At 49.1% G+C, this 12,793-nt stretch overlaps 1 protein-coding gene across 1 annotated transcript in view; it reads right to left on the reverse strand.

Moving 5' to 3' along the window:
- Nucleotides 1-412: 412 nt before the first annotated feature.
- The window catches only part of ANAPC2 (anaphase promoting complex subunit 2), a 12,556-nt gene continuing 175 nt past the window's right edge, over nt 413-12,793 (reverse strand). The window contains exons 2-14 of the mRNA XM_010571144.1: nt 11,451-12,073; nt 10,795-10,927; nt 8,335-8,509; nt 8,067-8,186; nt 7,430-7,547; nt 7,165-7,346; nt 6,873-7,014; nt 6,041-6,116; nt 4,657-4,860; nt 2,256-2,385; nt 1,664-1,899; nt 666-893; nt 413-626 (exon numbers count right to left, since the gene is read on the reverse strand). Coding sequence (XP_010569446.1) covers nt 681-893; nt 1,664-1,899; nt 2,256-2,385; nt 4,657-4,860; nt 6,041-6,116; nt 6,873-7,014; nt 7,165-7,346; nt 7,430-7,547; nt 8,067-8,186; nt 8,335-8,509; nt 10,795-10,927; nt 11,451-12,073 — 2,352 coding nt within the window. The 3' untranslated portion in view covers nt 413-626; nt 666-680. The remainder of the gene's footprint in view (nt 627-665; nt 894-1,663; nt 1,900-2,255; nt 2,386-4,656; nt 4,861-6,040; nt 6,117-6,872; nt 7,015-7,164; nt 7,347-7,429; nt 7,548-8,066; nt 8,187-8,334; nt 8,510-10,794; nt 10,928-11,450; nt 12,074-12,793) is intronic.

Here is a 12,793-nt window from a genome sequence, read left to right on the forward strand (position 1 = left end):
CTGAAGAACTGCTACATCTCATCCATCTAAAGTATTCTTCATCCCACAATAAAATTATTCCACAAAATTTAAGAGTCCCAAACAAGGGCAAGCAGACCCTGGAGTCTTCCTCCCACATAAGCCAAAGGAGACAGTGTGAACACTTGCTTTTGTGTAGGGTCTTGCTCATCACAACCAGCTGCAAGACGCTGCTTTAGCCGCACAGAGACCCAGAGAGCAACTGGAGCCAACAGTCCCCCTCCCAAAACCTCCCACGGCTACAGATGGAGACCCAAGGAAAGGGAGCTGGTGCCTGGCAGACTGGGGAGTTTCCTGCCTGCCCTTTCAGCATAGGAAAGCTGATGCCAAGAGTGCTCTGCCAAGAGGAAACAAAGGAGTTGGTACCATCTGAAAAAGGAGACTGCTGCTTTTTATTAAACAGTGAAGTGGGCCCAGACACTCACGTATGGGAGGAAAAGCAATGTGAGGAGCAGGCCCAGACCCAGCAGTTGTGGGGTGCATGGCCCAGGCTGCTGTTGAGCTGTCTCCATGTGGAAAAGGACACCCTTTTGGGGAAGAGGGCACAGCAAACCCCCAGAGCAGAGAACTACCCAGCAGGATGCAGAGAGCTGGGCAGCACCTTGGAGCTGAGCACAGGCACAGAGAAGTGACGCAGAGGGGAAAGCAGGGACACTAGCGGGCTAGTTGCAGTTCTTGGGCAGGCGATAGACACCTCCAGAGTAGATGAGTTGCTGGTCCCGGACTTTTTTCTGGAGAAAACCCTGCAGCTCTTGTATATCGATTTCTGTAACCACTGGGCCTGTCATCACAAACATCTTCAGCATGCTGTGAATCCTCTCCAAGGACAGGCTCTCCAGGTTTGTCAGCATAGCCTGGATGTATGTCCAGAACAGCTGCAGAGGGGGACACACAAGCAACAGTAAACCATACTGACACCTATACCATGAAGAAAAAGGGTGCTTTAGCATCCTGTATCCCAAAAGCAGAGCAAGGCTGTGGCTGGCAGTAAGTTCTGCTCTCAGCCATAAGCATGTAGTCTTTAAACAGGAAATACCCAAGAACAGCACCAGGTGTTGGGAAACACAGCTAGAAAGCAGGATTTGACATGCAGTACGTGCATGACCCTCAGTGGATAAACACCAGTATGACACCTCCATGTTGCACAGTAGCACAACACACACACACAACATGACACATGGGTAGAAAAAGCACTGGAAGTATCCAGGAACCACAACACAGGGAAGGCAAAAGTCCAGCTGTAAGTGCTAGGTAAGCCTTTTTGGCAGTGTAGAGTGCCAAAAAGCACTGCTTGGGTGAATCCAAATAAGTTATGACTATTTTCAAACATGAAATCATGTCTCAGACTTTTTTTTTTAAAACTGAAAAAACACATTTAAGAGATGTCCAAATGGTTGCCTGGCTCAGCAGCCAGGCACTTTTCTGGAGGAAAGGCTGCAATCTAGCACCTGCACCAGTGAGCATTAATCAAGAGATACCCATTTCAAAAAACTCTCATGCTGGACTTAGCCACTTGCAGTGGAAAACGCAAATCCAAAATGCAAATTGAATCCATCATCTTAATCAGATTCCCCAAAACCAACAGCATGGGATGTCTGCACCATCCTGCTGGCTTCACAAGCAGCAGAGACACACAGATGGGTACCTGCAGCTCTTCCTCTTTCTGGTCAGCCTGTGACGCCATGGCGGAGTCTCCCTCCTCATCGCTGTCTATCAGAACGACCTTCTCCACCTGGTCCTTCTGCTCCTCCTCAATCACAGTGAAGGTGCCTTGGGGCTCTTCACGCAGGACACCCTGCTGCAGCCACAGCGTCATCTTACGCTTCAGTGATGTCACCGGCACCTTGAGCACTTCACTTAGCTCTGTCAGTGTCCACATACCTGCGGAGACCATGGATATCGGAGAAGAGAACAGGATACCTGCCCACCTCCCAGCATGCCAGGACTTAGTAAGAGGATGGGGAAGGCTGGGGAGCAAGCCGGGAGCAAGCAGCTGCGTGCAGTGACTGCCTGAAAGCAGACCAGGTGCTGAGCTGTGGCCCTGCTGGGTGCTGTCTCCTACGAGAGCTGGAGACCTGGCTGAATCCTGTGGTAGATCCAAGCCCACGAACCAGGTCTTGGTCCTGCTGCCAGAGCTCTCAGAGCCTTCAGCCACCTGAGTAACACAGCCTTCCCACCCACCCACGGGAAGCACACAGACATGGGTGGTAACACTGAGTCTGTGTCACAGCACTCACTCTTGGTCTGGAAGTGCAGGATGATGGCGGCATGCACAGGAGAGACGGACAGGGAGAGGGTGCGATCTGCCAGCTCCACGTCCAAGCTCACCAGGCCCAGGTGGTACTTCCAGTTCAGGGTCCTCATGGCCTGGAAAAGGGAGAAGCAGCCACTCACAGCAGATCTTCTAATGGGAATCACTAAGCACTGCGTTATTGCAAATGCCCCTCTACCACCAGGGCCAGCTGCGCTCCATACCCCTCTGCCAGACATGAAAGCTGCTCCCCTCCTCATGAGTCAACCAGCACTGCCACCACCCAGCCATCCCCTACCCCTTCATGGGAAACATCCTCCTCAGCACAAGTTGTTGTTCAGCCCTTGCCCAAGACCAACACCTAAAAAGTCACTCAGCTCTCTGGTAGGGTAAGCACAGGTTGAGGAAGACCAGCTGAACCACTCAGGACAAACTTCTACCGGAAAATAAATACTCATCTGGGGCAGGATTTCCTCAGAAGAGAAGCAATTTCTTCTGATACTGATGTGAAAAGAACACTGCTTGCTTTGAAGGCTGAGGATGCTCAAGGAGGCTGCTTCCTCCTTGCATCTCCTCCTGCAACCTCCCCTAACTAATTTTTTGCAGGCACAGAAATCAGGTGGCACCCACATCTGGTACGTAGCTACAGCAGAAGAGACAGGATCTAGAAGTATGAGCTTCCCAGCCTCATGGCATGCATCACCTGGTGTATAATAACAAGTTCAAGAAAGGATATAGAAAACCAAGCCTGAAGTGGAGTCAGAGCACAAGTGGACAGGCAAAGGGGAACATTTGCATGAGACACCAAGTTGCATTCAGGTTGGCTGCAAGGAACCATCTGTGTGTGCACACAGACACTACACTGGCATGACAGCTAGATCTGACTCATCCATGCTCCAGATGTGTGCTCTGCACTATACCAGGTAAGAAGCTGCAAGATGAGAAAGCCGAGACCACTGTTCTGGATGTCACCTAGATCTCTCCTTGACTTCCAGACAGGTGCTCCTGCTTCCAACTTGTTCTGTATGTGCAGAGCAAGATGCAACTCAGCCTTCTCTATTTGACTAATTGCCATGATCAAGTGCCTGGAGAACAGAAGAATACTGCATGGTTGGTTACAATTGCTCTGTATGCCTCTCCTCCACCCTTCCATGCTGTTTAAAAAGGCATGGATTCAGACTTTGTCTGAGCCACAGTCAAACTGACCAAAAATGCTTGCACCTAAACTGTCTTAACACAGAGTTCAGGTGTTATAGTAACTCGCAGAATTAACTCACAAGATTGGCAAAACTTAACAAATTTTGAAACAGTTGTTATGAAGAAATACATTACCTTGGAGACACTGCTAGGAGACACTGCTAGGTGATCATGTAAACTTAAGATAAACAGAGTTAGAATATGTGCAGTATGTATAACCAAGAACATATTATTCATTAGGCACAGATAAAGGCAGGTTAGTCAATGCTGGATGAGAATCAAGTAAAAGACTCTGTCCTTGCCTTACCTTGCTTAATTTTAATACTAAAATCAACACCCACTTGTGCATAATGAGTATGTAAATGTGAGACCACCTCAGTATAATGAGCCGGACAAGAGCATGACGTGCTCAAAAGATCTTTTCATTGTATAAGTTTGTGTAGCCTATCACAATTTTTGTTATATGTGTTTCCTTGTAACAAAATTGTATAAAAACCTCAACCTTTCTTTCTAAAGGTGTGCAGGTATTTGGAGACCTGGCACCCTATACTGCAGTATAACAATAAAGACAAGTATCTCAACTTGATGTGTTGATTGGCTTACAGCACACTGGGTGAAAAAAACCAGCTTTTGAGACAACACAGGGACCCTCCAGAAGTGAACAAAACAATCCAGGAGAGGCCACAGACAGAAGAGGAAGCAACATTCACCTAACTCTAGACTAACAGTGAATCTTAAAATGACACCATGTTAAAAGAGCTTCTTTTCAAGAGGACAAACAGGGGAGGAGAGTGCCAGGGTCCTGAAGAGAGGCCCAACAGGGACAGGATGTCACTTACTACTTAGTTATAGAACTTAGGCCAACAAGCTTAGACCAGACTTAAGATGCCTAAAAACTTCCACCTCAGTATCCATTTAACTAACAAACAACGGCATATTTTAGAAAACTCTCTTCCTTAACTGCAATCACTATAATAACTCAGACACCCCATAAAGAGATAAACCCTTCTTTTGGCAATAGCTAAGCTAGCGCAGCTTCTAACCCCAATTCAAAGCTGAAGGACTTTAGGATTCCACCGTAACAGCATGGGTGTACTAGCACCTAAAATTTAAGGGAAGTTAAAAACCATGCTATGTAACAAAGTCTGAACAGCACACAGCTTTTTTGAGGAGCATTAAGGTTGCCTCACCTTTAATTTCTCATATTTCTTGGAATAGGCTTCCATGGCTTCCTTGACCTGCTCTGGAAGCTCTAGCTTCTCCTCTTTCAGCGGTGGCCAGAACTCACTTGACAGGATAACGGCAACAAGGCTGAATGGTGGCCTCTCCTCTTCTGGGAGCTTTTCTTCCTCATCACGAATGTTAGCGTTAATGCGTCGCGAGTCAGCCATATCCTGGAAAAGGCAGAGGAAGCTAAGGCAGCTCCTTCTCTTCCAAGTCAGTGCTAACCCTTAGCAAAGGAGATGATTAAACAAGGTGACTAGCATTGTCTCCAAATGATGATAGGGACATTGGAAAGAACATGATCATGTGTATCTACTAGAAAGTCTGCTGTGTACTCAGAAACATTTGTGGGGAAGTTGAGGAAGGGCTTACAGCTCAATGCTAGCCTACACCGCAGTCCCTCCAGACCTGTGTTTGTCGTAGTTTAACACCAGCCAGCAACTAAGCACCACGCAGCTGCTCGCTCTCCCCCCGCCCCCCACTGTGGGATGCTGGACAAAATCGGGAAAAGAACTAAAACTTGTGGGTTGAGATAAGAATGGTTTAATAGAACAGAAAAGAAGAAACTAATAATGATAATGATAACACTAATAAAATGACAACAGTAATAATAAAAGAATTGGAATGTACAAGTGATGCACAGTGCAATTGCTCACCACCTGCTGATTGATGCCCAGTTAATCCCCGCGCAGCAATCCCCTGCCCCTACTCCCCCCAGTTTATATACTAGACATGATGTCCCATGGTATGGAATATCCCGTTGGCCACTCTGGGTCAGCTGCCCTGGCTGTGTCCTGTCCCAACTTCTTGTGTCCCTCCAGCTTTCTCGCTGGCTGAGCACTAGAAGCTGAAAAATCCTTGACGTTAGACTAAACACTACTTAGCAACAACTGAAAACATCAGTGTGTTATCAACATTCTTCTCATACTGAACTCAAAACATAGCACTGTACCAGCTACTAGGAAGACAATTAACTCTATCCCAGCTGAAACCAGGACAGTGTTCTTCCCACAGTGCTCGAAGTGAATTAAACTCCAGAGTCCCAACCCTAGAGGAGCTGGAAGAGCCCAGCTCTTCCAACGCCAGAATACTGTACTGCAGGAAGGGCAGGAGCGACAACAGCACCAGAGCAACCATCTCCCAGAGCTGATAACCTGACTCACAGGGCTTAAAAAACAGAGATGATTTTGAATGCACTTCTGCCTGTCACAAATCAGCCCCCTCACTGGGATTTTGGGAACCCCACTTTCCTAAAAGACCCTTTTTGGGTCACTCCTCAAGTCTCTCCCCTTCCCCAATGAGCTCAAACAACCAGGACTTGAATTTAAAGAAAAAAAACCCAAAAGTTACTTTTAACATGACTTCACAATAGTGCATCTGAGCTTCACCAAACCGCAGCTTCAGCAGCTCCACATTGCGGATTTCCCTGATAAGAGAAACAATAGATCAGACACAGGTCCCTCAGACAGATGAGCCTGGCTCGGCCTCCACCCCTTGCAACACAGCCAAGAATGCAGTCCCTGGCACAAGGGTGATCTCCCTAGGAAGCCTCGCAAAGCACATTAGCTGAACAGGATGCCTCCTAGCATCTAAGTGAGGAACGGTCACTTTCTCTGTACGCCAGCAGCTTTTCGAAGACTTTCCCATCCCTTTCACTTGGACGAACACAGCACCTAGCCATCCCCCTTAACAACACAGTGCAACCTCAGCATTTGGCAAGCCACTTGCCTGAGACTGCCTATCCCAGCCGTGGCTCGCACTAGCTGCATTTCACAGAAGGGAAAACCACTGCAACTGTTCAATCAAGAGACATAGTTGGGTTGCAACTGAGGTTTCCTGACAGTTCATCCCTTTTTCTTACTTTGACACTTTCTGCTGACCCTAAGCAGCCTGTGCAGGTTGTGAGGGCTGCCAGAACATGTGGGATGGAGCTAAGAGGGTGTCAGTGCCTCCAATTTCCTACCTGCTGCCCTACTAGTGCAAGCCAAGGGAAGGACTGAGCAGGAAGCAGCTGAGAAGATGTGAGTGCATGAAATTCTAGATGCAAACCCAAAGCTGCAGAGGAAATGGCCAAAGACATTCCTGGCTCCAGAAACAGCTGTTCATAGGACTGAGGCTGAAGCACACCTTTATCAGGTGATTTTACCATGGAAAGCCCTGGAGTTGGGCACTTGGACCTCACCTCTCAGCACTGTAGTTGAACTGATGTAGCAGCCGGTCAGCCAGAAGCGTGCGGTATTCATTGATAAACAGGTCCTTGCTGCCATAGATGCTCACCAGCAGGCTGATGATGTCTGAGGACCGACGCTTGGAACTTGATTTTCCTAGTGAAATCCAGCAGACAACAGCACAAGATTAACAGAAACCTGCCCCAGGCCAGCTCAGCTCTAGAGGACTAGCAGATGAGCTGCTCAAGACTACAGCCCACTGGGGAAAACAGTGGGCTGTCAGGACTTCTGGTCTTGGGATCTAACCTGGATCTGCATCAACCGGGTCAGGAACCCAGTCCCCTGGTTCTGAGATGTCATCGTCACTCTCCTGGCCGTTCTCCAGGGTCACCGGGTCAGCTTTCGAGAGCTCATTTGCAAGATCACCAGAGCCCTCAGCATCCCCTGTGAGACCAGCCACAATCTGCCGCACTGTGTCTTCCCGAGTCCTGCCAACAGGGAAGAGAAACAGAGCAAGTGAAAGGGAAGCGAGGGAAAGGGGATGTGTAAGACTGCCCTGCAAGCCTCTTACCTCAGATACTTCCTGATGGGTTCACAGGCAACCTCGAGGATAACCATGGAAGGGTCAAGCTCCCGTAAGGCCTTGATGGCCGAGATATACAGAGTGATGATATCAGATGTGTTGACTCCTACAGGAGAGGGGCAGAGGGAGTCAAGAGTCCCAGAGCACAGACTAATGGCTTGGACACAAGGAACTTGGATGCTCTAAGCCCCCTGTTCGATCCATGGAGTCAGAGGCGAAGGGCTTGCTGCCCTACTGCCCCAGCCAAAGGGAGAGATCGGATCCGTATGTCTGAGAAACCAGTTCCAACCATGAACACAGGCTCAGAGACTACTACAAACCAGATGAGCCCAGATTGTGCATTAGGAGCTCAGACCGCACACAGCAGAGAAGACTTTACCCATCTGGACCAAAGCTAAACTTCTAGCTCAGGTCCTCACCATACTGCAGAAATGAGGCAAGAAGGGGCTGAGATATAATCAGCTACTGCTGTCCATGCACACTCAAACACAGGGAGCACGCGATAGGCACAGCCTGGCTGCCTCTCACTCATCAAACATGAAATCAGATGACGGTTCCCAGTAGATCCCCACTCATGCCCACGCTCCTTACAGTGTTATGATATATGCGGGGATGTAAAACCCACCAGGATGCAGAAGTCGCATTTCCAGAGCACTTTTCAGGGAGCTGAGCAGCTGCTGCCTCTGATTAGTCCTTTCCAGGCAGAACTTAAGGTCCTCCACAGCAGGCTTCGACTCTGGGAAATCTACAAACTAAGCAGTGATTAGAAACAACGCCACGTTCTTGTGGGAAGGCAAGAGGAGACAGCGTGGCACATCAGGAGATCAAGACAGATCTACCATTCATCCAAACCAAGTCCAAGAGTGAATGCACACTTAATGGGTCCCACCTACCTCGAATAATGCTGAAGAGCTCTTCAATGCGCATGCTGGCATAGATGCGGTAGAAGAACCTTTGGACATGGCACCGCCAGCGCCTCAAGGTGCTGCTAGCTTCTGGAGAGGAGCGTGCCAAGGGACTATCTTGCAGAAAAACCCGGCTGAGCCAGCCAATCACTTTCTCAATCCACTGCGAAAGGGGGGGGGGGGTACAGAGATGGTGAATACCACAGTTGGATGCACAATCACATCCCACACTTACCCCATCACCAGGGCAGCTACCACAGCAAGCAGAAATGAGCAGCTAGCCAAGGACAGCATTACCTCCAGCTGCTCTCCAAATGCACCCTGGCCTGGGTTATAGCCAGGGAAAGCCTAGCTGAAAGAATGTGAACTTTAACTAAAGGTGAAGGATATGGACTATGCAGATGTGTATGAGAAGATAAAGGGTGACTGAGGACTGTGCATACGTGCTGGGCTCCAAAAAGGATAGGGTATATTAAAAAACTTGCAGACTATTCTATTTTTGCAGAATTCCATTCCATTCTATACTTGCAGAACTATTCCCTTTACAAGAATATGAGCAAATTGCCCATCACATCATCCTTGGCCCAAAATTTCTATGACTCCTGAAATCAATGAAGAGCAAGCAAGCCATCCCAAGGACTCACAGACATACTCTTACCAACCAAACTCAGGCACTTGAAACCAAGACCTCAACCACCAGCCTAGTCACTGAATAATAAAATAAAAACCTGAACAGAGAGCATCAGAGGGTAATTTTTTATATTTGAGATCTAGTTTTCTACAGAGAAATGTGTAATTGTCAAATTTCAAAGGTACTCAACTACAATATCCAGATATTAAAAAGAAATGCTTCTTTTAAATTTTATTTTTACTTTAAGGTGGCAAATGTGTAGCCCTTCCTGGGATAATATCTGAGTATTAATAGCTAGTAAATATGAATCTTTTTTGATAACTGGATTTGGACAGCCTGAAACAAAAATGCTAAGTTCGGATCTGGTTTGATTATGTTAATTTTTAATTATCTACTCAACTGAGGAGACACTGAAGGAATGCACGAGTTCTGCTAATTACAAAGCAGGACAAACCTGAGAACTACAGAACATCTGGGCAAAACTGTGGAAAAGCTAATAAAGAATTCTCCTAAAGAACAAAAGGAAAGGACTAACTGATGCAAAGCAACTCAATTTTAAGGAATACAATTATTATCAAACCAACCCATTTTTCCCCGTGGGTTTATCTTCTCTGAGTGCTCCTGCCATAGCCTGATTAGCAGCTGATGCTCCAGACTGCTGCTGATGTGTCTGAAAAGGGGGTTTGCTGTCAGCCCTTTGTACTTTCAGGAAGCTGTTTCTCAGACTTCTATTTTACCTCTAGCTCGCCAGGCTTGTGCTTTTTGTCTTTTTTTTGAAATAGCTTCCCAATTTGGATACCGCTTCTACTGTTGTTTTTTTTTTTTAAATCGTCTCTTCCTACTTCTGACATGCTCCGATATTCTGCAGCCAAACACGCTGGCCTTTCTGAAGCAGTGGGAGCAAGAGGACCTTCTGCCACGTCTGACAAACAGAATGCAGTTGCATTTTCTCTGGCGCCCTTAAAATGCCCTTAAACAATCTCCAGGTCATCCAGAAGCATTTCACACTAAGTCCAATAAAGTGCTGCACAGCAACTAAAGGGAAGTAAATATAAAATGACTGCTGATATTTGCAGACAAAAAAACCGGCCGGCACGGCAAACAGCAAGGCAACTAGGGCAACCATAGAGAGCAGTCTGGTTTGCATGGCAACCTCACTTCACACATTGTTCTTCAACACAGGAAAAGGCAAGGTCATGCATCGAGGAACAAAGAGCGCAGGGCAAGCCTGCAGAGCCAGGACTGTACCCTGGAAAAGCCATAACCCGGAGAAGAATTTTATTTTAAGGTCACACTAGGTAAACAGCCCTACGCAAACTCGGTTTAAGGTAGCAGGAAAACAACGGGTAGGTGCAAGGAAGGACTTTAATTCTGTATGTTGCCCACTGGTGAGATCAATGCCAGAGCATCACCTCCCAGCTTCGCTTCCTATTTTAAAGGGATGCTGAAAAATTGTGAAGAAGAAAGAAAACAACCACACAAATTCAAATTATGACCCCACCTACACAGAGGGAGGGTTCTCTGCAGGCTAGGTGGCACTACATGTTCTTGTAGTTTGCAAAACAGAACCACAGAAATTCCCTCATTACTACGGACATCACCAGGTGAAATATAATGGTCCATTATGCACAGGTCAGAGCAAACCCTCCCCTCTAGTATTAAATCAAAATCACCTCTTCTGCTAGGGATGGTGGGAGTCATAGCTCTGGACCAGGTGTTTTTGTGGAATCCACTTTTAGCCTGAGCTACTAAAGCAGTAAAAGAGCAGCTGCGCATCTCCAAAGGAAGGGCCCTCACTGCCCGCACGCCTTCCTTACCTCCTGGAACTCATTCAGGAAGGAGTGCTCGTACTCCCCCCTGCACCTTTGCTCCATCCTCTCCTCTATCATCCTGTGCAAGATGGTCGTGACAGCATCGGCGCTCACTCTCTCCAGCAAATTCAGCCGGCGGCTACAGACACAGACAGCGACCCGATTCAGAGCATATGGAAGCAAAGGTACAAGCAAATAAAGAAAAATCTAGCTACCTGAAGGCACCTTCCTCCCTGTAAGCTCCACAGATGCAGGCCTAGCTCTTAGTTTAAATGCTCTGATAGCCCGCACAGATGCACTACATATATAACACATGACACTACTGCTATCCCATTTTCCTTAGAAACATTATTTTCTAGCCATCAAAAGCTTTTTCATTTAGAAGAGTTCGCTTCCTTGTGGACAGAAGGCCTTAGAGCAAGAGGAAGATATTCTCATATCCACGGAGATGAACTTTCTGTCTAAAAACCTGCTCTAGTTCAACCACCACGTGGCAACCGGTTGCTGAAACCCTGTGTCAAGTTCTCTACCCGGCACCATGATACAGCCTGACCTCACACGTAACTCCTACTGTTTTCAGGTATCAAGCAAACCTGCTGGTGCTCCCCATCCAGACCATCTGCTTGTTCTGAGTGACAGCCACCACCCCGACACCTACGTACAGAATGTCATTGAGCTGCTGAAACTGCTCCATGGCTTTGGGGCACCAGCACTGCTCTCTCTTGGTGCTGCAGCCTGCGCACAGCGGGCTCTCTGCTCCACCCTCCTCCGTATCACTCTCCTGCTCGGTCTCACTCATGCTGCTCTCACACTCGTTCGATCCATCTTCTCCTTTCTTCCACTGCCGCATATATATCCTAAAAGTGCGGCTGTAGAACTGCTGGATCATTTCCTGGAAGGATTTGGTAGTGGAGAAGAAAAGGATAGCTTTGAACATGGTGTAGACCTTTTCTTGCAGCATCTGAGCACCTGTCCCCAGGAGCAAGCCAGCCTTGGTCCACCTCTCCAGAAGTTCCAGACTGTTAAGGTAGGGGTCCAGGCGGCACTTGAGAAGACAAAACGCGTCCAGAAGGAGCGAGGAGCACTGGGGCTCGTCAGCTGTGTTTTCATACTGGCCGATGCAGTTCCAGAACTCAGGAGCTATATTTGCCTGAAGGTCGGTCTGCAGCACCTCGATGAACCACTCCTCCACGATCGAGTGCAAGTCGTAACACCGCAGCACGTCCAGGGCCGCCCGCAGGTCGGCATCTTTCAGCGGCCCCACAGCATCGGACCTCGGTGCTGCCTGAAAAGCAGAGGGGATACCGACTTAAGCGCGCATAAAGACTTCTCTTGGAGGATCTGTGGCAGAACAGACCGCTCATCTCAAAGAGTGGGGACCAAACGCACACGGACTCTGCTGTCAGACAGCACCAGGCGGATGCCGTTCCTCCATGGACCCCTGCTGGGGTCTCAGCCCGCTGCCTGCAGCCAAGTGCCCACCTCCCAGGCCTGACACCCAACGCCCTCCATCGCCGTCCCTGTCGGCGGCTGCTGCAGGACACATGCGCTGGCCGGAGTGCCGCGACCCATCCTCGGGTCCCCGAAAAGCCGGGCTCTGGGGCAAAACCTCCCGTGGCCGACCTCAGCTCCCTCGGGGAGCAGAGCCGCAGCGCGGACGGGGGAAGCAGCACCTCTCTTTGGCATGGCCGCTTTCCTGGCCGGCGCGACGGGGGAAGCGGGGTTCGGCTGGGCCCCCGCGGCCTTTCCCCGACAGCCCCCCGAACAAATACAAGCCGCCGCACCGCCAGATCCCCCTTCCCCTCTTCCCAAGCCGGCAGCTCCCACCTGCCCGGCGGCAGCACCGAAAACCGGACCCAGGAGCGGAGGAGACCGGCTGGGGCCACCTCAGCCACCCCTGGGGGGCGGCGGAGCGGCAGACCGGCGGGGTCGGGGCCTGCCCTGGGCCCCACAGGGCCCGGAGACCCGCGGGCGGCGGCGTGAGGCGAGCGGGGAGCGCCGCGTC

Source organism: Haliaeetus leucocephalus, unplaced genomic scaffold (genome assembly GCF_000737465.1).
Source record: "Haliaeetus leucocephalus isolate CR32 unplaced genomic scaffold, Haliaeetus_leucocephalus-4.0 Scaffold306, whole genome shotgun sequence".
Taxonomy (NCBI): domain Eukaryota; kingdom Metazoa; phylum Chordata; class Aves; order Accipitriformes; family Accipitridae; genus Haliaeetus; species Haliaeetus leucocephalus.